We start from the raw sequence: 24,002 nt of genomic DNA, 5'->3' as shown, positions 1-24,002 counted from the left end.
TGGCTACTAAAAACACCCAGGTCCTGCAAAACAGGATCCTTCTGTAAAATAAAAAAAGGACGACTGCAGTGAATCACACTCTAACCCCACGCTTTTAACCTTTACATTGCCCAATACACTTATAATCGAATTTTCCTAAAATCTTCCAGTCATCATACACCATCCCCCCCCCCCCCCCCCCCCCCCCGCCCTTTTAAAAAAATGAACCAGCTATTTACGCAGGTGGCTTTGTTTTTCTAAAAACATTTTTCATTTGAAACATTTCTTATGATTACATGCAACTTATACTCTGTAATATCATTTTACATGTTTCAACAGTCAAACATACGTGCGAGTGTAGTGAGTATAGTCCATTTTAGTCTTCTCACAAGTCACAGTCACAAGCATAAATTTACCAACTTCTAGATTTCCAAAGACCGGGGCGGCCTCCAAGGTTACACAAGAAAAGCTTCAACAATTCAGTGATATGTAGTTGCCTGGCTCTGACTGCAGAATTCTTCACTTGATGGTAAGACAGGTTGCTATCGATGCTGCAGCATTCACCATCTGTTCTTCACATTTCTCAGCTGCTTTGTATTCTGTGTCTGTTGAGGATAGCCAAAAATAATTGGCAACAGATGCAGATGAGATGATTCCCCGGGTTGGGGAGTCTGGAACCAGGGGACACAATTTCAAAATAAGGGAGAAGCCACTTAGGGCCGGACTCCGAGGAGACATTTCTTTACTCAGAGGATTGTGAATCTTTGGAATTCTCTACCCCAGAGGGCTGTGGAAGCTCAGTCATTGAGTGTGTTTAAAGTAGGGACTCACAGATTTCAAAATACCAATAACACAAAGGGATATGGGGACAGTGTGGGGGAAAAGGCATTGAAGTGGATGACCAGCCACGATTGTATTGAATGGTGGAGCAGGCTTGACGGGCTGAATGGCTAAGTCCTGCTCCTATGTTCCAATTATACAAAGATAGGAAGGAAAGTAAATTGTGAAGAGGACATAAGGAGACTAAAGTGATATCGGTAGGTTAAGTGAGTGGGGAAAAAAATCTGTCAAATGGAGAATCATGTGGGAAAAGGTGTAATTATCCATCTGGGAAGAAAGAATAAAACATGCTTATTATCTAAACGGTGAGAGATTGCAGAGCTCTGAGACTCAGAGGGATCTGGGTGTCCAAGAGCCTGAATCACAAAAGGTGAGTGTACAGGTACAGCAAGTAATTAGGAAAGCTCATAGAATGTTATTGTTTATTGTGAGGGGAATTGAATACAAAAGTAGGGAGGTTATGCTTCAGTTATACAGGACATTGGTGAGACCACATCTGGAGCACTGTGTACAGTATTGCTCTCATTTAAGGATTGAAGTCAATGTGTTGGAAGCAGTTCAGAGAAGGTTTACTGGACTCATACCTGGAATTGGAGGCTGGTCTTATGAGGAATGATTGGACAGGCTGGGCTTGTGTCCGATGGAGTTTAGGTGACTTGATTGAACCGTAAAAGATCCTGAGGGGCCTCGACAGGGTGGCTGTGGAAAGGATGATTCCACTTGTGGGAGAATCTAGAAATTGGAGTCACTTGAAAAATAATAACTTGTCCATTTAAGGCAGAGGAGAACTTTTTTTTCTCAGAGGGTTGGGAGTCTTTGGAACTCACTTCCTCAAAGGGCAGTGGAAACAGAGTCTTTGAATATTTTGAAGGCAGAGCTGATAGATTTCTGGGAAGCAAGGGGGTGAAAGGTTGTTGGGTAGTCGGCGGGAATGTGGATTTGAGGTTACAATCTGATCAGCCGTGAACATATTGAATGGTGGCGCAGGCTCGAGGGGCCGAGTGGCGTACTCCTGTTCCTAATTTGTATGTTATCACATCCTTTATAATAGATTGTAGCAATTTTCCTCCTACTGATGTCAGGCTAATGGGTCTGTGGTTCCCTGTTTTCTCTCTCTCTCCTTAAATAGTGGGGTTACATTTACCACCTTCCAATCTACAGGAACCATTCCAGAATCTACAGAATACTGAAAGATGATCACCAATGTATCCACTATCTCTACAGCCACCTCTTTCAACACTCTGGGATGTAGCGCATCAGCTTTTGTGGATTTGTTAACTTTCAACCACATTAATTTCTCCAGTACTACTTTTTCACTAATACGAATCTCTTTCAGTTCCTCGTGCTCACTGGTCCCTTGGTTCTCTGGTGTTTCATAGAATTTACAGTGCAGAAGGAGGCCATTCGGCCAATCGGGTCTGCATCGGCTCTTGAAAAGAGCACCCTACCCAAGCCTACACCTCCACCATATCCCCACAACACAGCAACCCCACCCAACACTAAGGGCAATTTTGGGCACTAAGGGCAATTTATCATGGCCAATCTACCTAACCTGCACATCTTTGGACTGTGGGAGGAAACCGAAGCACCCGGAGGAAACCCACGCACACACAGGGAGGATGTGCAGACTCCGCACAGACAGTGACCCAAGCCGGAATCGAACCTGGGACCGTGGAGCTGTGAAGCGATTGTCCTATCCACAATGCTACCGTGCGTTTTTAGGACAATTTCTGTATCTTCCTCCGTGAAGACAGACACACATTGTTTAGTTTCTCTGTCATTTCCTTATTCCCCATTATAAACTCTCCTGTCTCTGTCTGGAATGGACCCACATTGGTCTTTACTGATCTTTTCCTTTTCACATTCCTATCAGAGCTTTTCCAGTCGGTTTTTATGTTTCTCGTCAGTTTGCTCTCGTGTTCTTTTTTTAAAAATCAGTTTCTTGGTTCTCCTTTGCTGAATTCCAAACAAGTTCCCAATCCTCAGGCTTATTTCTATTTTGGTCACTTCAAGAGCCGTTTCCTTTGATCTAATGGGATCTTGAACTTTGATTTCTGTTCCTTAAAGGAATCTATTTTTGTTGTATTCTGTAAAATGAAAGTCACCAAAGTCCCAAAGGACCATAGGCTGCTCTCCCCTTTGAGAGAGAGAGAGCTTACTGGTGATGACTTAACTTGAGGGTCACCACACTTCAGGTGAGGGGCAATGTTGAGAAGGCAGGGTCTTCATGGATAACCTCTCTGTATGGGAATCGAACCTATGCTGTTGGCGTCGCTCCGCATCATGAACCAGCCAACTGAGCTAACTGACGACCTGGTAAATATGTAATATTTCCTTTAATATTAGCTATTCCCTGTTTCCCATCAGTGTCCCTATCCACTTCAAACAACTTGCCCCTCATACCCTCATAGTTTTCTTCTGAGGAACACCAAAATAAATCAAACAGAAAAAAAACATATAACCACCACAGCCCATCTCCATGGCAAGGTGGCATGCTTTGGAGGTTCCAAATAGAAATGGGAACTAAATATCTTCAAACTTACAAACACTCTTTCGCTCTGTGATTCTCGTGACATTTAGAACCAGGCAATTGCAACAAGTCTCAATGAGACTGGAGGCAACGTCGTGAGACCAGCCAGTCCAGTAGAAAAAAACCGTCTGATCGTCCCCATTGATCAACTGTCAGAATGAACAAAATGCAGTCCTGGGTGTAATTGAGAGCAGAAACAATAACAGAATCCAACTCCTGTAATCAATTGTGAACTTGTTGGTGTCTCAGCAGGTGCAATGAATCACATATTTCCTTCCCAGGCTGAGAGCACGAGTGGCCTCTATCCAGTGTGAAGTCGTTGGTGTGTCCACAGGCTGGATGAGTGAATAAATCCTTTCCCACACTGAGAGCAGGTGAACGACCTCTCCCCAGTGTGAACTCGCTGATGTGACTGCAGGGTGTCTGACCGAGTGAATCTCTTCCCACACTGAGAGCAGGTGTATGGCCTCTCCCCAGTGTGAACTCGCTGGTGTTTCTTCAATATGGATAGCTCAGTAAATCCCTTCCCACAAGCAGAGCAGGTGAATGGCCTCTCTCCGCTGTGAATCCGGTGGTGTTTCACTAGTGCGGATGAAACATGGAATCCCTTCCCACACTGAGAGCAGGTGAACGGCCTCTCCCCAGTGTGAATTCGCTGATGTTTCTTCAGGCTGGATAACTCAGTGAATCCCTTCCCACACTGAGAGCAGGTGAATGGCTTCTCGCCAGTGTGAACCCGTTGGTGGCTCTTCAGATGGGATATCTGAGTGAATCTCTTCCCACACTGAGAGCAGGTGAACAGTCGCTCCCCAGTGTGAATTAGCTGATGATTCCGCAAGTTGGATGAATCACTGAATCCCTTCCCACATTGAGAGCAGGTGAATGGCTTCTCGCCGGTGTGAATTCGCTGGTGTGCCCGCAGGTTAGATAACACAGCAAATCCCTTCCCACACACAGAGCAGGTGAATGGCCTCTCCCCAGTGTGAATGCGTCGATGAGCTTCCAGCACAGATGGGGATCTGAATCCCTTCCCACAGTCCCCACATTTCCACGGTTTCTCCATGTTTTGGGTCTCCTTGTGTCTCTCCAGGTCGGACAATCAGTTGAAGCCTTGTCCACACACACAACACATGTACGGTCTCTCTCCGCTGTTAATCGTGTGATGTTTTTTTCAGGCTGTGTAACTGGTTAAAGCTCTTTGCACAGTCAGTGCTCTGGAACACTCTCACTCGGGTGTGTGTGTCTCGGTGCTTTTCCAGTCACACTGATGATTAAAATATTTTGAAGCCGACAGAACAGATAAACATTTCTCCTTCTAGATTCAAAGGCCAATGATATTCAGGTCCCAAGGAATAGAGTGACTCCGTCACATCGAGAATTACGTTTGAGTTTTCTGTCTGTAATTCCTCCTCTTCTAATATACTATAAAAAGAGTTTACAAAATGAGTTTATAAAAGTGCAGGATAGAATTTCAGAATGGACAACTCTCGTTTCTATGGAACATTTTTTCCTCTCTCATTCCCCAATGCTTAGTCTCCAAACACTACCCCATATGTCGTCTTCAGGGAGTGGATTCGGAGGGGCGGAGAATCAGAGCTGTGAGCATTGGGAAAGAGACCATCCTTTTAGCCAGACAAAGAAATGTGTCAAGCTGAGGGAGCAAAGGATGTCAATGTCTTTCAGAGAGAGAGACCTGGGCCAAGCTTTGCAGAGTCTGCATCCTCCTTGGATTCACTTCCTTTCCCTTCAGTTGCTGCAAGTGATCAACTGAAGGTGAGAATGAGAAAAGAAATGGAAAGGGGGAGAAAAGAAAGTGTTTTACTCACAGATGTTGGAGACAGGAGGAGGTGTGAAGCTCAAGCTCATTCAGAGTGAGGAGCAGCAGCTTTGCTGGGCAGGAATGAGCAGGCCAACAAGCGCAATTTCCAAACTCCGCAGGCAGACAATGAGGGAACTCTGATTGGCTGGCGGAGAAGAGTCCTTCCGGTCCTCCCAGTTTGCCATTGGTCAATACCTCTACGTGAGGTTCAAGGGGGCGGGGACTCCCTGCACATGCGCACCTACCCCGTCCTTTGAACATGCGCAGTACCGGACCTGGGGGGAGATCACTGAGCGGCTTCTCGCTCTGGCGGGAGCCGTCAGTCGGTTGCCTGGAAACCTTGTCTGGAGGAGGTGACGGGGGAGGGGGAAAAATGGGAACGGGACTTCGCACTGGAACCCGCAGACGTCACCGTGGAGCAGAGTGATTTGTTATTGGTTGATTCAGGCAGGGCTCTATTGTGACGTCACAATTCGGAGGTTGGACAATGAGTTTCAGACCCAAAACTTCCTCCTCATCTGGGAGCTCAGTGTTTCCCCCTTTCCATTTCCTTTCTCATTCTGGGGGGACATTGGGGACTTACAGCAACTGAAGGGAAAGGAAGTGAATCCAGGGAGGGTGCAGACTCTTGAAAGCTTGGCCCAGGTCTCTCTCTCCCTTAAAGACATTGACATCCTTTGCTCCCTCAGCTTGACACATTTATTTGTCTGGCTAAAAGAATGGTCTCTTTCAAAATGTTCACATTAAAGGGGTTAAGCCATTTATTATTATTTCTTGTCTTCTGATATAGTTCTGTGAATAAGTTCTCTATTTTATTACAGCACAGAAGGAGTTCATTCAGTCACTTGAGTCCATGCCGACTCTGCAGAACAATTCAGGCTGTCCCATTTCCCCTCGATATCACCATACCTCTGCAAGTTTATTTCCTTCAGGTGCCCTTCTACGTTCAGTTTCAAATAATCTTATCGCAACTTGCACCACTAGGTAGTGAGTTCCAAGTCATCAGCACTCACTACTTAAATAAAGTTCTCCCCTACTGCCCCATATGTCTAATCATGGGTGAATATTAGATACAGCAGAGTGAGAATGGAGGGAGAGTGTGGGATGGAGATTTATAGCTTTAGGGAAATGAGGGAAGAAAAATATTTCATCAAAACTAGAAATGACTTCTGAATTTCTATTTTATTTGACAGTATGATATTTATAATCTTCTTTTACAGTGTATTAGAAAGTGAGGATTTACACACAGTAATCTGAAAGTAAATGTTGCATCTGAGTCTGACAGTCACTTGATTCCTTGTGACCTGAATATCATCAGACTTTGAATCTAGAAGTAGAAACGTTTGTCTGTCTCAAGAGATTTTAAAGCACCAAGACACACACACACCTGGGTAATTGTGTTTCAAGGAACTGATTGGAAAAAGCATCAACCAATTACTTTGTTTTATAAATTTAGAATACCCAATTATTTTGTCCAATTAAGGGGCAATTTAGTGCGGCTAATCCACCTAACCTGCACATCTTTGGGTTGTAGGGGTGAGACCCACGCAGACATGTGGAGAATGTGCAACTCCACACAGACAGGGGGCCGGGATCGAACCAGTGCTAACCACTGCACCACCGTGCCGCCCTGGTGTTACCCACTTACACAGCCTGAAAAAACATCGCACCATTCAGATTAGAGAGAAATCCTGCACGTTTTTGCTGTGGACGAGGCTTCAACTGATTATGAAAACTGGTGAGTCCAAAGGATGCCTGCACCATGGAGGAACTCTGAAAATGTGGGCACTGTGGGAAAGGATTCAGATCCCCATCTGTGCTGGAAACTCATCAATGTCATCACACTGGGGAGAGCCCACTCACCTGCTCTGTGTGTGGGAAGGGATTCACTCAGTCATCCCACCTGCTGACACATCAAAGGGCTCACACTGGGGAGAAGCCATTCGCCTGCTCTGTGCGTGGACAAGGATTCACTGAATCATTCAGCCAGATAATGAGCAATAAAAGCTGGCCCAACACCACCCAGATCTTCGCTGCTTCATAATCTCTCTTCCTTTGCAGCCAATCACAGTCCATTTCTTCCTGCCTCTGTGTTTGTTATTGACCTGCTGCACTTGTAACTATTACAGCTCTGACGTGAAACGACAAAGGTCGCTTAACTCTTTGAGGCAGAGCTCTTTTCTATGAAATTGTGATTCAGCTTCGTTGAACAGTTTGGTGGTCAACAATAATTCATCATTCCCTGACCGGGAATCGAACCCAGGCTGCGGCAGTGAAAGCACTGAATCCTAACCACTAGACCACCAGGGAAACTGACGAGCAAAAGTAAAAACCGTCTGACACTATATCATTCACCTTTTATGTTCATGTCCGAGTTTTCATTAGAAATATACAAAATTACATGTTTAGAATGAACACAAGTGACATCTTCAGCCAATCACGACACCGATTGCTGTTTGCTGGAACATGAAATCGACAGTGAGACGAAACAGCCCAACAAGCTGCTCCTGTGTCACTTCCAACTTACAAAACCCACCAACCTTCTCCTGTGGCTCCTGTGAAAATTACAACGCAACATCCGGCGGACATTATCAGTAATTAGTAATAACTAATTTCAATTGTTAAATACATTGATTTTCGCAATTGCGTTTTGATGAAAAATTTGAATAGTTCCCAATTTTTGTTCATCTTTTACCGAAGTGAAACTATCACGTTTGCTGAACATACACAAACTTCCCTGTTTCATACTGTGCAGAACATTAAAACGTACTCATCTGTAACTATGAGGCAAAGGTTCCTCGTTCCAATTTGTTGTTAAACATCAGCACAATACGTCATCTCACAGCTTGTGACATTTACACTTCCAGGAGGATTGAATGAGATTAATTCTTGCCCGGCTCCACAGTGGGTGAGTGAGGGGGAAGCAGCCGGATTTTACCCATGCTCTCCATTCACTCGCTTCCAGCAGAATGTGGAGACTGCAGCTTCAATGTGCTGGTTACTGCCCATCCCGGGGACACACCAACCAGGAGCAAACCTCCCAATACACTGAGCATAGGCTCAGAAACATGCAGGTAGCTTATATTCAGCTCACTTAACCTCCCAGCAACATTTCCTCAAAACCTCAGTGAGTGGCACTACCTATGAGCTTCTTCTGTTTTATTCAGCTCCTGTGACCTCAATGGACTGAATAATTTCAGTTAGAAGTTTTCTTGTCATCACACCCAAGATTTAGAACCAGATCTGGGAGATAATTTTGTTTGTGTGAGCAATAAAAGCTGGCTCAACACGGGCCAGATTTCTGCTGCTTCATAATCTCTCTTCGTTTGCAGCCAATCACAGACCATTTCTTCCTGTCTCTGTGTTTATTGTTGACCTGTGCACTTGTAACTTTGCCAGCTCTCACGCGAAACTACAAATGTCAATAAACTAATTCTAGCAGAGCTCTTTTCTGTGAAACTGCGATACAGTTTCATTGAACAGTTTGGTGGATATCAATAATTCATCATTCCCTGACCGGGAATCGAACCCAGGCCGCAGCAGTGAGAGCGCTGAATTCTAACCACTAGACCACCAGAGAAACTGACAAGCAAAAGTTAAACTGCCTGACACTATATCATTCACCTTTTATGTTCATGTCCGAGTTTTCATTAGAAATATACAAACTTCCATGTTTAGAATGAACATAAGTGACATCTTCAGCCAATCACAACACCGATTGCCGTTTGCTGGAACATGAAATCGACAGTGAGACGAAACAGCCCAACAAGCTGCTCATGTGTCACTTCCAACTTACAAAACCCACCAACCTTCTCACTGTGGCTCCTGTGAAACTTACAACGCAACATCCGGCGGACATTATCAGTAATTAGTAATAACTCATTTCAATTGTTAAATACATTGTTTTTCGCAATTACGTTTTGATCAAAATTTGAATAGTTCCCAATTTCTGTTGATCTTTTACCGAAGTGAAACTATCACGTTTGCTCAACATACACAAACTTCCCTGTTTCATACTGTGCAGAACATTAAAACGTACTCATCTGTAACTATGAGGCAAAGGTTCCTCGTTCCAATTTGTTGTTAAACATTAGCACAATACGTCATCTCACAGCTTGTGACATTTACACTTCCAGGAGGTTTGAATGAGATTAATTCTTGCCCGGCTCCACAGGGTGAGTGAGGGGCAAGCAGCCGGATTTTACCCAAGCTCTCCATTCACTCACTGCCAGCAGAACGCGGAGACTGCAGCTTCAATGTGCTGGTTACTGCCCATCCCGGGGACACTCCAATCAGGAGCAAACCTCCCAATACACTGAGCACAGGCTCAGAAACATGCAGGTAGCTTATATTCAGCTCACTTAAACTCCCAGCAACATTTCCACAATTCCTCAGTGAGTGGCACTACCTATGAGCTTCTTCTGTTTTATTCAGCTCCTGTGACCTCAATGGACTGAATAATTTCAGTTAGAAGTTTTCTTGTCATCACACCCAAGATTTGGAACCAGATCTGGGAGATAATTTTGTTTGTGTGAGCAATAAAAGCTGGCTCAACACGGGCAGATTTCTGCTGCTTCATAATCTCTCTTCGTTTGCAGCCAATCACGGACCATTACTTCCTGTCTCTGTGTTTATTGTTGACCTGTGCACTTGTAACTTTCTCACGCAAAACTACAAATGTCAATAAACTGATTCTAGCAGAGATCTTTTCTGTGAAACTGTGATACAGCTTCATTGAACAGTTTGGTGGATATCAATAATTCATCATTCCCTGACTGGGAATCGAACCCGGGCCGCAGCGGTGAAAGCACTGAATCCTAACCACTAGACCAACAGGGAAACTGACAAGCAAAAGTTAAACCGCCTGACACTATATCATTCACCTTTTATGTTCATGTCCGAGTTTTCAGTAGAAATATACAAACTTCCATGTTTAGAATGAACATAAGTGACATCTTCAGCCAATCAGAACACCGGTTGCCGTTTGCTGGAACATGAAATTGACAGTGAGACGAAACAGCCCAACAAGCTGCTCATGTGTCACTTCCAACTTACAAAACCCACCAACCTTCTCACTGTGGCTCCTGTGAAACTTACAACGCAACATCCGGCGGACATTATCAGTAATTAGTAAGAACTCATTTCAATTGTTAAATACATTGTTTTTTGCAATTACGTTTTGATCAAAATTTGAATAGTTCCCAATTTCTGTTGATCTTTTACCGAAGTAAAACTATCACGTTTGCTCAACATACACAAACTTCCCTGTTTCATACTGTGCAGAACATTAAAACGTACTCATCGTTAAATATGAGGCAAAGGTTCCTCGTTCCAATTTGTTGTTAAACATTAGCACAATACGTCATCTCACAGCTTGTGACACTTACACTTCCAGGAGGTTTGAATGAGATTAATTCTTGCCCGGCTCCACAGTGGGTGAGTGAGGGGCAAGCAGCAGGATTTTACCCAAACTCTCCATTCACTCGCTGCCAGCAGAACGCGGAGACTGCAGCTTCAATCTGCTGGTTACTGCCCATCCCGGGGACACTCTAACCAGGATCAAACCTCCCAATACACCGAGCACAGGCTCAGAAACATGCAGGTAGCTTATATTCAGCCCACTTAACCTCCCAGCAACATTTCCACAATTCCTCAGTGAGTGGCACTACCTTTGAGCTTCTTCTGTTTTATTCAGCTCCTGTGACTTCAGTGGACTGAATAATTTCAGTTAGAAGTTTTCTTGTCATCACACCCAAGATTTGGAACCAGATCTGGGAGATAATTTTGTTTGTGTGAGCAATAAAAGCTGGCTCAACACCGGCCAGATTTCTGCTGCTTCATAATCTCTCTTTGTTTGCAGCCAATCACAGCCCATTTCTTCCTGTCTCTGTGTTTATTGTTGACCTGTGCACTTGTAACTTTGCCAGCTCTCACGCGAAACTACAAATGTCAATAAACTGATTCTAGCAGAGCTCTTTTCTGTGAAACTGTGATGCAGCTTCATTGAACAGTTTGGTGGATATCAATATTTCATCATTCCCTGACTGGGATTCAAACCCAGGCCGCAGCTGTGAGAGCTTTGAATTCTAACCACTAGACCACCAGGGAAACTGACAAGCAAAAGTTAAACCACCTGACACTATATCATTCACCTTTTATGTTCATGTCCGAGTTTTCATTAGAAATATACAAACTTCCATGTTTAGAATGAACATAAGTGACATCTTCAGCCAATCACAACACCGATTGCCGTTTGCTGAAACATGAAATCGACAGTGAGACGAAACAGCCCAACAAGCTGCTCATGTGTCACTTCCAATTTACAAAATCCACCAACCTTCTCATTGTGGCTCCTGTGAAACTGACAATGCAACATCCGGCGGACATTCATCAGTAATTAGTAAGAACTCATTTCAATTGTTAAATACATTGTTTTTCGCAATTACGTTTTGATCAAAATTTGAATAGTTCCCAATTTTTGTTTACCTTTTACCGAAGTGAAACTATCACGTTTGCTCAACATACACAAACTCCCCTGTTTCATACTGTGCAGAACATTAAAACGTACTCATCTGTAACTATGAGGCAAAGCTTCCTCGTTCCAATTTGTTGTTAAACATTAGCACAATACGTCATCTCACAGCTTGTGACATTGACACTTCCAGGAGGTTTGAATGAGATTAATTCTTGCCCGGCTCCACAGTGGGTGAGAGAGGGGCAAGCAGCCGGATTTTACCCAAACTCTCCATTCACTCTCTGCCAGCAGAACGCGGAGACTGCAGCTTCAATCTGCTGGTTACTGCCCATCCCGGGGACACTCCAAACAGGAGCAAACCTCCCAATACACCGAGCACAGGCTCAGAAACATGCAGGTAGCTTATATTCAGCCCACTTAACCTCCCAGCAACATTTCCACAATTCCTCAGTGAGTGGCACTACCTTTGAGCTTCTTTTGTTTTATTCAGCTCCTGTGACTTCAGTGGACTGAATAATTTCAGTTAGAAGTTTTCTTGTCATCACACCCAAGATTTGGAACCAGATCTGGGAGATAATTTTGTTTGTGTGAGCAATAAAAGCTGGCTCAACACCGGCCAGATTTCTGCTGCTTCATAATCTCTCTTCGTTTGCAGCCAATCACAGCCCATTTCTTCCTGTCTCTGTGTTTATTGTTGACCTGTGCACTTGTAACTTTGCCAGCTCTCACGCAAAACTACAAATGTCAATAAACTGATTCTAGCAGAGCTCTTTTCTGTGAAACTGCGATACAGCTTCATTGAACAGTTTGGTGGATATCAATATTTCATCATTCCCTGACTGGGAATCAAACCCAGGCCTCAGCTGTGAGAGTGCCAAATCCTAACCACTAGACCACCAGGGAAACTGACAAGCAAAAGTTAAACCGCCTGACACTATATCATTCACCTTTTATGTTCATGTCCGAGTTTTCAGTAGAAATATACAAACTTCCATGTTTAGAATGAACATAAGTGACATCTTCAGCCAATCAGAACACCGGTTGCCGTTTGCTGGAACATGAAATTGACAGTGAGACGAAACAGCCCAACAAGCTGCTCATGTGTCACTTCCAACTTACAAAACCCACCAACCTTCTCACTGTGGCTCCTGTGAAACTTACAACGCAACATCCGGCGGACATTATCAGTAATTAGTAAGAACTCATTTCAATTGTTAAATACATTGTTTTTTGCAATTACGTTTTGATCAAAATTTGAATAGTTCCCAATTTCTGTTGATCTTTTACCGAAGTAAAACTATCACGTTTGCTCAACATACACAAACTTCCCTGTTTCATACTGTGCAGAACATTAAAACGTACTCATCGTTAAATATGAGGCAAAGGTTCCTCGTTCCAATTTGTTGTTAAACATTAGCACAATACGTCATCTCACAGCTTGTGACACTTACACTTCCAGGAGGTTTGAATGAGATTAATTCTTGCCCGGCTCCACAGTGGGTGAGTGAGGGGCAAGCAGCAGGATTTTACCCAAACTCTCCATTCACTCGCTGCCAGCAGAACGCGGAGACTGCAGCTTCAATCTGCTGGTTACTGCCCATCCCGGGGACACTCTAACCAGGATCAAACCTCCCAATACACCGAGCACAGGCTCAGAAACATGCAGGTAGCTTATATTCAGCCCACTTAACCTCCCAGCAACATTTCCACAATTCCTCAGTGAGTGGCACTACCTTTGAGCTTCTTCTGTTTTATTCAGCTCCTGTGACTTCAGTGGACTGAATAATTTCAGTTAGAAGTTTTCTTGTCATCACACCCAAGATTTGGAACCAGATCTGGGAGATAATTTTGTTTGTGTGAGCAATAAAAGCTGGCTCAACACCGGCCAGATTTCTGCTGCTTCATAATCTCTCTTTGTTTGCAGCCAATCACAGCCCATTTCTTCCTGTCTCTGTGTTTATTGTTGACCTGTGCACTTGTAACTTTGCCAGCTCTCACGCGAAACTACAAATGTCAATAAACTGATTCTAGCAGAGCTCTTTTCTGTGAAACTGTGATGCAGCTTCATTGAACAGTTTGGTGGATATCAATATTTCATCATTCCCTGACTGGGATTCAAACCCAGGCCGCAGCTGTGAGAGCTTTGAATTCTAACCACTAGACCACCAGGGAAACTGACAAGCAAAAGTTAAACCACCTGACACTATATCATTCACCTTTTATGTTCATGTCCGAGTTTTCATTAGAAATATACAAACTTCCATGTTTAGAATGAACATAAGTGACATCTTCAGCCAATCACAACACCGATTGCCGTTTGCTGAAACATGAAATCGACAGTGAGACGAAACAGCCCAACAAGCTGCTCATGTGTCACTTCCAATTTACAAAATCCACCAACCTTCTCATTGTGGCTCCTGTGAAACTGACAATGCAACATCCGGCGGACATTCATCAGTAATTAGTAAGAACTCATTTCAATTGTTAAATACATTGTTTTTCGCAATTACGTTTTGATCAAAATTTGAATAGTTCCCAATTTTTGTTTACCTTTTACCGAAGTGAAACTATCACGTTTGCTCAACATACACAAACTCCCCTGTTTCATACTGTGCAGAACATTAAAACGTACTCATCTGTAACTATGAGGCAAAGCTTCCTCGTTCCAATTTGTTGTTAAACATTAGCACAATACGTCATCTCACAGCTTGTGACATTGACACTTCCAGGAGGTTTGAATGAGATTAATTCTTGCCCGGCTCCACAGTGGGTGAGAGAGGGGCAAGCAGCCGGATTTTACCCAAACTCTCCATTCACTCTCTGCCAGCAGAACGCGGAGACTGCAGCTTCAATCTGCTGGTTACTGCCCATCCCGGGGACACTCCAAACAGGAGCAAACCTCCCAATACACCTGAGCACTAGGCTCAGAAACATGCAGGTAGCTTATATTCAGCCCACTTAACCTCCCAGCAACATTTCCACAATTCCTCAGTGAGTGGCACTACCTTTGAGCTTCTTCTGTTTTATTCAGCTCCTGTGACCTCAGTGGACTGAATAATTTCAGTTAGAAGTTTTCTTGTCATCACACCCAAGATTTAGGAACCAGATCTGGGAGATAATTTTGTTTGTGTGAGCAATAAAAGCTGGCTCAACACCGGCCAGATTTCTGCTGCTTCATAATCTCTCTTCGTTTGCAGCCAATCACAGACCATTTCTTCCTGTCTCTGTGTTTATTGTTGACCTGTGCACTTGTAACTTTGCCAGCTCTCACGCGAAACTACAAATGTCAATAAACTGATTCTAGCAGAGCTCTTTTCTGTGAAACTGTGATACAGCTTCATTGAACAGTTTGGTGGATATCAATAATTCATCATTCCCTGACTGGGAATCAAACCCAGGCCGCAGCTGTGAGAGTGCCAAATCCTAACCACTAGACCACCAGGGAAACTGACAAGCAAAAGTTAAACCGCCTGACACTATATCATTCACCTTTTATGTTCATGTCCGAGTTTTCATTAGAAATATACAAACTTCCAAGTTTAGAATGAACATAAGTGACATCTTCGGGTTTTATGAGGCGCCTGCTGGGCCTCATCCCGGGATTGGAGGCAGGGGGCCTGATCATGGGAGGGGACTTTAATACGGTGTTAGACCCTGGGCTGGATAGATCGAGTTCCAGGACGAATAGGAGGCCGGCAGCGGCAGAGGTGTTAAGGGGGTTCATGGAGCAGATGGGAGGGGTAGACCCATGGAGATTTGGTAGACCTAGGGCGAGGGAGTATTCTTTTTTCTCCCACGTCCACAGAGTGTACTCTAGGATCGATTTTTTCGTATTGAACAGGGGGCTGATACCGAGAGTGCAGGACACGGAGTACTCGGCCATTGCGATATCGGACCATGCACCACATTGGGTGGACGTGGACATGGGGGAGGCGCGGGACCAACGCCCATTGTGGCACCTGGATGTAGGGCTGTTGGCGGACGAAGAGGTGTGCAGAAGGGTGAGAACGGGCATTGAGAACTATCTGGGTACGAATGACACAGGTGAGGTGCAGGTGGGGACGGTCTGGGAGGCCTTGAAAGCAGTGATTAGAGGAGAGCTGATCTCCATAAGGGCACACAGAGAGAGGAAGGAGAGGCAGGAAAGGGAGAGGCTGGTGGGGGAGCTCCTAGAAGTAGATAGGAAATATGCGGCGGCGCCAGAGGAGGGGCTATTAAGGGAGCGGCGTAGCTTGCAGGCCAGGTTCGACCTACTGACCACTAGGAAGGCGGAAATGCAGTGGAGAAGGGCGCAGGGTGCGGCGTATGAGTACGGGGAAAAGGCGAGCAGGATGCTGGCACACCAGCTTCGTAAGCGAGATGCAGCCAGAGAGATTGGGGGAGTGAGAGAGAGGGGTGGGGACGTAGTGCAGAAGGGGCAAGAGGTGAATAGGGTCTTTAGGGACTTCTATAGGGAATTGTATAGGTCTGAACCGCCGAAGAGGAGAGGGGGAATGAAGAACTTTCTCGACAAATTGGGGTTCCTAAAGGTACAGGAGGAGCTGGTGGAAGGGTTGGGGGCGCCGATAGAGCTGCAGGAGCTAATTAAAGGGATAGGCCAGATGCAGGCGGGGAAGGCGCCGGGGCCGGATGGGTTCCCGGTGGGGTTTTACAGGAAATTTGTGGACTTGGTGGGTCCAGTGCTAGTGCGAGCCTTCAATGAGGCGCGCGATGGGGGGGTACTGCCCCCAACAATGTCGCAGGCCCTGATCTCCTTGATTTTGAAGCGGGACAAGGACCCGGTCCAGTGTGGGTCCTACAGGCCCATCTCCCTCCTGAATGTTGACGCCAAGCTGTTAGCAAAGGTCCTGGCAACCAGGATAGAGGACTGTGTGCCAGGGGTAGTCCATGAAGACCAGACGGGGTTCGTGAAGGGACGCCAACTTAACACAAATGTCCGGAGATTGTTAAATGTGATTATGATGCCAGCAGTGGAAGGGGAGGCGGAGATAGTGGTAGCGCTGGACGCGGAGAAGGCATTTGACAGGGTGGAGTGGGAATACTTGTGGGAGACGTTGGAAAGGTTTGGGTTTGGGGAGGGATTTATCAAGTGGGTAAAACTGCTCTATTCAGCTCCGATGGCAAGTGTGGTAACAAACGGGAGGAGGTCAGAATATTTTGGGCTCCATCGAGGTACTAGGCAGGGATGTCCCCTATCTCCCTTACTCTTTGCATTAGCGATTGAGCCGTTGGCGATGGCACTGAGGGGTTCAGGGGGGTGGAGAGGACTGACAAGGGGAGGGGAGGAACATCGGGTCTCGCTCTATGCGGATGATTTGTTGTTGTATGTGGCAGACCCGGAGGGGGGAATGCTGGAGGTAATGGGGATACTAGCGGAGTTCGGGGACTTTTCGGGATATAAGTTAAATCTGGGGAAAAGTGAGGTCTTTGTAATACACCCGGGAGACCAAGGGGAGGGAATTGGGAGGCTCCCCTTCAAAAGAGCAGTTAAAAGATTTAGGTATTTGGGGGTGCAGGTGGCAAAGAACTGGGGGACCCTCCACAAGTTGAACTTTTCCAGACTGGTGGAACAGATGGAGGAGGAGTTTAAGAGGTGGGACATGGTGCCGCTGTCGCTGGCAGGGAGGGTGCAGTCAGTTAAAATGACGGTCCTCCCGAGGTTCTTGTTTTTGTTCCAGTGTCTGCCCATCTTCCTCCCCAGGGCCTTTTTCAAGAAGGTAACGAGTAGTATCATGGGGTATGTGTGGGCACATGGCACCCCGAGAGTTAGAAGGGTCTTTTTGGAGCGGAGTAGGGATAGTGGAGGGCTGGCGTTGCCCAACCTTTCAGGATATTACTGGGCGGCAAATACATCGATGGTACGAAAGTGGATGATGGAAGGGGAGGGGGCAGCCTGGAAGCACATGGAGAGGGCGTCCTGCGGCAACATAAGCTTAGGGGCACTGGTAACGGCACCATGGCCGCTCCCTCCCACGAGGTATACCACGAGCCCGGTGGTGGCGGCCACCCTCAAGATCTGGGGGCAGTGGAGGCGACACAGGGGGGAAGTGGGAGGTCTGATAGGGGCACCACTAAGAGGGAACCACAGATTTGCGCCGGGAAACACAGGAGGGGGATTCCAGAGCTGGCAGAGGGCGGGTATTAGACAACTGAGGGACTTGTTTATAGAGGGGAGGTTTGCGAGCCTGGGAGAGCTGGAGGAGAAATTTGGGCTCCCCCCGGGGAACACGTTCAGGTACCTCCAAGTGAAGGCATTTGCCAGACGACAGGTAGCGGGGTTCCCCGCGCTCCCCGACAGGGGGGTGAGTGATAGGGTGCTATCAGGGGTCTGGGTCGGGGAGGGGAAGATCTCGGACATCTATAAGATTATGCAGGAGGTGGAGGAGGTACCAGTAGAGGAGCTGAAAGATAAGTGGGAGTTAGAGCTGGGGGAACAGATAGAGGACGGGACATGGGCAGACGCCCTGGAGAGGGTCAACTCGTCGTCGTCATGTGCGAGACTAAGTCTCATTCAATTTAAGGTACTGCATAGAGCCCACATGACGGGGACAAGGATGAGTCGGTTTTTCGGGGGTGAAGACAGGTGTATTAGATGTTCGGGAAGCCCTGCGAATCATGCACATATGTTTTGGGCATGTCCGGCACTGGAGGAGTTCTGGAAGGGGGTGGCAGGGACGGTGTCGAGAGTGGTGGGGTCCAGGGACAAGCCAGGATGGGGACTTGCGATCTTCGGGGTTGGGGTGGAACCGGGGGTACAGGAGGCGAGGGAGGCTGGAATATTAGCCTTTGCGTCCTTGGTGGCTCGGAGGAGGATCCTGATTCAGTGGAGGGACGAAAGGCCTCCGAGTGTTAACACCTGGTTAAACGACATGGCAAACTTCATCCAATTGGAAAGGATCAAATTCGCCCTGAGAGGGTCGGTGCAGGGGTATTCCAGGCGATGGCAACCCTTCCTAGACCTCTTGGATCAGAGATAGAAACTGAGGCCGTGACAGCAGCAACCCGGGAGGGGAGGGGAGGGCGGGAGGGAGGGGGGAGGAGGGGGGGGGGAGGGGAGACAACAACGAAGGAAGTACGGTAGCGGTGGTGGCACGGGCAAGGCCTGCCCGAGGACGCTGCTAGAAATGATAAGTTGGTCTGACTGTCGGTTCGCCGGCGGGGGGGGGGGGGGGGGGAACGCGCGGGTAGGGGGGGGGGGCCTTTTTTTTTTTCTTTTTCTTGTTAAGTAGGGGGGTTTGACTTTGTTTTGTTATAATTTAAATGTGAATGTAGGGGGGGTTAAAATGTTTGTATTTTGAAAAATTCAATAAAAATTATTTAAAAAAAAATAAATAAATAAGTGACATCTTCAGCCAATCACAACACCGATTGCCGTTTGCTGGAACATGAAATTGACAGTGAGACGAAACAGCCCAACAAGCTGCTCATGTGTCACTTCCAACTTACAAAACCCACCGACCTTCTCACTGTGGCTCCTGTGAAACTTACAACGCAACATCCGGCGGACATTATCAGTAATTAGCAAGAACTCATTTCAATTGTTAAATACATTGTTTTTCGCAATTACGTTTTGATCAAAATTTGAATAGTTCCCAATTTTTGTTGATCTTTTACCAAAGTGAAACTATCACGTTTGCTGAACATACACAAACTCCCCTGTTTCATACTGTGCAGAACATTAAAACGTACTCATCTGTAACTATGAGGCAAAGCTTCCTCGTTCCAATTTGTTGTTAAACATTAGCACAATACTTCATCTCACAGCTTGTGACATTTACGCTTCCAGGAGGTTGGAATGAGATTAATTCTTGCCCGGCTCCACAGTGGGTGAGTGAGTGGCAAGCAGCCGGATTTTACCCAAACTCTCCATTCACTCGCTGCCAGCAGAACGCGGAGACTGCAGCTTCAATCTGCTGGTTACTGCCCATCCCGGGGACACTCCATCCAGGAGCAAACCTCCCAATACACTGAGCACAGGCTCAGAAACATGCAGGTAGCTTATATTCAGCTCACTTAACCTCCCAGCAACATTTCCACAATTCTTCAGTGAGTGGCACTACCTTTGAGCTTCTTCTGTTTTATTCAGCTCCTGTGACCTCAATGGACGTTTGCTGAACATACACAAACTCCCCTGTTTCATACTGGGCAGGAACATTAAAACGTACTCATCTGTAACTATGAGGCAAAGCTTCCTCATTCCGATTTGTTGTTAAACATTAGCACAATACGCCATCTCACAGCCTTGTGACATTTACACTTCCATCTATAAGTTTTGAATGAGATTATTCCTTGCACGGCTCCATGGAGCATGGCTGAGGAGTGAGAGGGGACACCCTCCCCCTCCCCAGCACTGCGAGCTGACCACACCCCCAGGCAACAAGCATGAGGGGCCACAGTAAGCACACAGCCGCTGGGGAAAAAAACAATAAGATGATAGCAAACATACAATTCCTCACCAGTTACTCAGTTCAAAAGAAAAACATCAGCACCCTGCATTGCCCCCAAACAAGGAGCAGCCACAAACACAGGTCACCCTGCTGGAGCGGCTGTTGCTTCAGGATGCAGAAGGGGAGGGAAGAATTTGGGATATATATACAAGTGGCTGGGGGAGCAGAGAGGCGTGTGGGTGGTGAAGATCAAGGAGAAATGGGAAGCAGAGTTGGGAGGGGAGATCAATTGGGGAGAATGGAATGAGGCACTGCGTAGGATAAACGGGACCTCCTCTTGTGCAAGGTTGAGCCTGAACAGTTTAAGGTGGTACACAGGGTGCATATGACTCAGGCGAGAATGAGTGGCTTCTTCCAGGGGGTAGCAGATCAGTGTGAGAGGTGTGGGTGGGGGCCAGCGAATTACGTGTACATGTTTTGGGGTTGCAAAAAATTGGGAAGCTTCTGGGCAGGAGAGTTCGCGGTCTTAGCCAAGATTGTGGCGGAGGAGGTGGACCGGGACCCTTTGGTGGCAATATTTAGGGTTTCATGCAGAGGTGGAAAGTCGATGTTGTGGCGTTCGCCTCTCTGATTGCACGGCAGCAAATTTTGCTGAAGTGGTGGTCGGCATGGCCATTGGGGATGGCGGCTTGGTTGTAACCTGTATGACTTCCTGTGGTTAGAAAATATAAAGTATGAGTTAAGGGGCTCTTCAGCGGGCTTTGAGGAAAGGTGGGGGATGTTTGTGACCATGTGTGAGGGGCTGTTTGTCGTGGGGGCACAATGGGGGAGTTGGGGGGAAATCTGTACACATTGTATAGTTGATTGCTGGGAAGTATGTTTCCCGGGCTGTTTAATTGCTGTAACCTGCATTGATCCATGTTTGTAATAAAATATATTAAAAACAAACAAACACAGGAGTCACCAGTAGGTTATGAGATACCCTGATAAGACCTCTGAATTACACAGTCAATTGGGCCCCTGCCTTGCCTCTCCCACAGTACCAAAACCTGGTCTCCCGACCCCGTCTAGTTCAAAGACTGCAAGATTGAGCTCTCCTCCACCTTCAGCCCGGCAGCATGCCAACCAAAATCCACGCCTTCCAGCAGGCTACTGCTGCCCTTCATCAAACCGGTAGCAGGAATGTACAACCTTGGATAAGTTCTGGCTGCAAAGTTAGAAAAAGGCAGTCACCATACAAAACACCAGGTCTGGAAACAGAGTTACAGCCAAAACAACAGAAACTCAGAGAAACACAACCTGCAGACAAGTTTTACATCTTGAATTGTTCAATAATTCTTCCGTATACATTAAAACAAAATACAAAACACAAACATAAAACAGTAAATAGGTAAAATACCGCAAAATCAGTCATTTCACCATTGCAAAGAAACAGACGAAACTTGGTCCATGAACAGTCCGCATACCACAATAACCGTAAATCACCAAGAGACAGCACCGTGCCATTCCACAGGCTTCAATACACTACAATACACGACAGTGTAGTTGTACAAATGGATAACTGGAGCATCACAGTGACATGAGGAAACCAATTACAGACTAAACAAATACATAGTGAACAGGGCCCTCACATTCGGTGTCCCTCGCACTCGGCATGATGTTGATCTGCCACAATCAGTGTGTACTCGCCCTCAGTATGGCTTTGCGCTCGATGTGCGCTCGTGCCCGGTATGGCTTCGTGCTCAGTGTGCCCTCACGTTCGGTGTACATTTGCCTTCGCATTGGTGTGCACTCGCAATCGCTATCCTCCCTCTTGCATTCCTCCTGCTTTTCCCCCAATTCTCCTTCCCTGAAGGTGCTGACTCTGGGGTACAGTTTCACTCTCACCTATTGCTCTCCCCAATGTCACCCAGTGCCTAAATGTTTCCACCTGAAGTTTTAAAAAAATTGCTAAGGGGGGGGGGGGGGGGTCACAATCAAATCCAGTGACTGCCGACATGTACTTTGTATCAGGGTGGGGTGAGTGCGCTCCCCACCCAACTTTTCATCCCAATCCCATGGTTTGGTGACTGGTCCCCGGCTGAGTAATGGCGTCCGTATCTCCCAGGCTCCCCCGCGCTTGTGAAACCGCTCTAACCGCCACGCGGGCGGGCGGCCCGGGACTGCGCATGTCCCTAGGTGGGAGTAGATTGGGGGGGGGGGGGGGGGGGGGGGGGAAGATGAGAACATGCGGGAAAGAGCCCGCCCCCTGACCTCCCTGCTGAGATGTTGACCAATAAAAAAAGTTTGAGAACGGGAGGTAGTCTGGTTCTCCAGCCAATCAGAGCGCGGGCTTTGTGTGAGTGATAACTTCCTCCTGTTTTCAACCTCTGTGAGTAAAACACTTTATTTTCTTCCCTTTCCATTTATTGTCTCATTCTGACCTCAACTGAAGGGAATGGAAGTGAGTCCAGGGAGGGTGCAGACTCTGGAAAGCTTGGCCCAGGTCTCTCTCTCTCTCTCTTAAAGACATTGACATCCTTTGGTCCCTCAGCTTGACACATGAAAAAATGAAATGGAAATCGCTTATTGTCACAAGTAGGCTTCAAATGAAGTTACTGTAATGTCACCACATTCCAGCACCTGTTCGGGGAGGCTGGTACAGGAATTGAACCATGCAGCTGGCCTGCCTTGGTCTGCTTTCAAAGCCAGCGATTTAGCCCTGTGCTAAATCTGCCCCACATTTATTTGTCTGGCTAAAAGGATGGTCTCTTTCCTAATGTTCACAGATAAGGGGCTGGATTCCCCTGGAGATGGCTGACATTTAAGGGGACAGTAAGTTAATATGGGTGAGATATGCCCAGTGTTGTTATATGGTACAGATTAGATGTATTATTTTTGGTTCTGTAATAAGGTATATTAACTAATATTTCTAGTCTTGTAATATAATACTAAAGCTACGTACATATTTCCAGACATAGAGCCATTATGGCACAGAACAAATCAATTTAATAACTTGTCCATTCCGACTCTGTACAGCTAAACAACCAGTCCCTGTTCCCCTGAAAGTTTATTTCCTTCATGTACCCATTTAATTTCATTTTAAAATTCTTAATCATCTCTGCTACCACCAACTTCAGAGGCAGGAGGTTCGAGAGCTCTTCCTCCAAAATAAAGTTCTTCCTTGAAGCAACCCCATGCAGTCTTAAACCCCCCCTCCCCCCCACCGCCCCCTCCACCGCCCCTCCACCGCGCCCCCCACCACCGCCACGCCCCCCACCACCACCACACAAACATCTCTAAATATCTAATCAAATCATACAGTTCTGTACATTACCCAAAATTTTAGTCCAGTAATATAGACATATCATAGAATCATAGAATTTACAGTGCAGAAGGAGGCCATTCAGCCCATCGAGTCTGCACCAGTCCTTGGAAAGAGCACCCTACCCAAGCCCACACCTCCACCCTCCCTGTAACCCAGTAACCCCACCCAACCTTTTTGAACACTAAGGGCAATTTAGCATGGCCAATCCACCTAACCTGCACTTCTTTGGACTGTGGTAGGAAACCGGAGCACCTGGAGGAAACCTACGCAGACATGGGAAGAACGTGCAGACTCCGCATAGACAGTGACCCAAACTCGGAATCGAACCTGGGACCCTGGAGCTGTGAAGCAACTGTGCTAACCACTATGCTATCATAGCTGCAGAAAGACTTTCAGGAGAATTGTGAGGGTGAATATTAGATACAGCAGTGTGAGAATGGAGGGTGAGTGTGTGGGATGGAGATTTGCAGTTTTTGAGGAATGAAAGAGGACTGAATATTCCAGAGAAACTAGAATTGTCTGTTAATTTCTATACTGTGCTGACAGTGATGACTTTTGTAAACTCATTTTACAGGACATCAGAAAGTGAGGATTTGCAGACAGAAATCTCAAATTAAATCTCAGATGAAGATCTGACAGTCACTTGATTCATCAGGACATGATTA

The 24,002-nt window shown here is 46.3% G+C and overlaps 1 protein-coding gene and 1 non-coding gene across 2 annotated transcripts in view; both read right to left on the bottom strand.

The window, feature by feature from the left end:
- Positions 1-2,688: 2,688 nt before the first annotated feature.
- The window catches only part of LOC119952160 (gastrula zinc finger protein XlCGF26.1-like), a 94,513-nt gene continuing 73,199 nt past the window's right edge, over positions 2,689-24,002 (bottom strand). Inside the window, exon 2 of the mRNA XM_038775756.1 lies at positions 2,689-4,410. Within this exon, the coding sequence (XP_038631684.1) occupies positions 3,651-4,410 (760 nt within the window). The 3' untranslated portion in view covers positions 2,689-3,650. The remainder of the gene's footprint in view (positions 4,411-24,002) is intronic.
- trnae-uuc lies at positions 9,936-10,007 on the bottom strand. Its single transcript has one exon. It is a non-coding gene; the product is annotated as a tRNA-Glu (tRNA).

This window comes from Scyliorhinus canicula, chromosome 17 (genome assembly GCF_902713615.1).
Source record: "Scyliorhinus canicula chromosome 17, sScyCan1.1, whole genome shotgun sequence".
Classification (NCBI taxonomy): Eukaryota; Metazoa; Chordata; class Chondrichthyes; order Carcharhiniformes; family Scyliorhinidae; genus Scyliorhinus; species Scyliorhinus canicula.
Note: the sequence above shows the minus strand (reverse complement) of the source record. Positions and strands in the feature narration are given on the sequence as shown.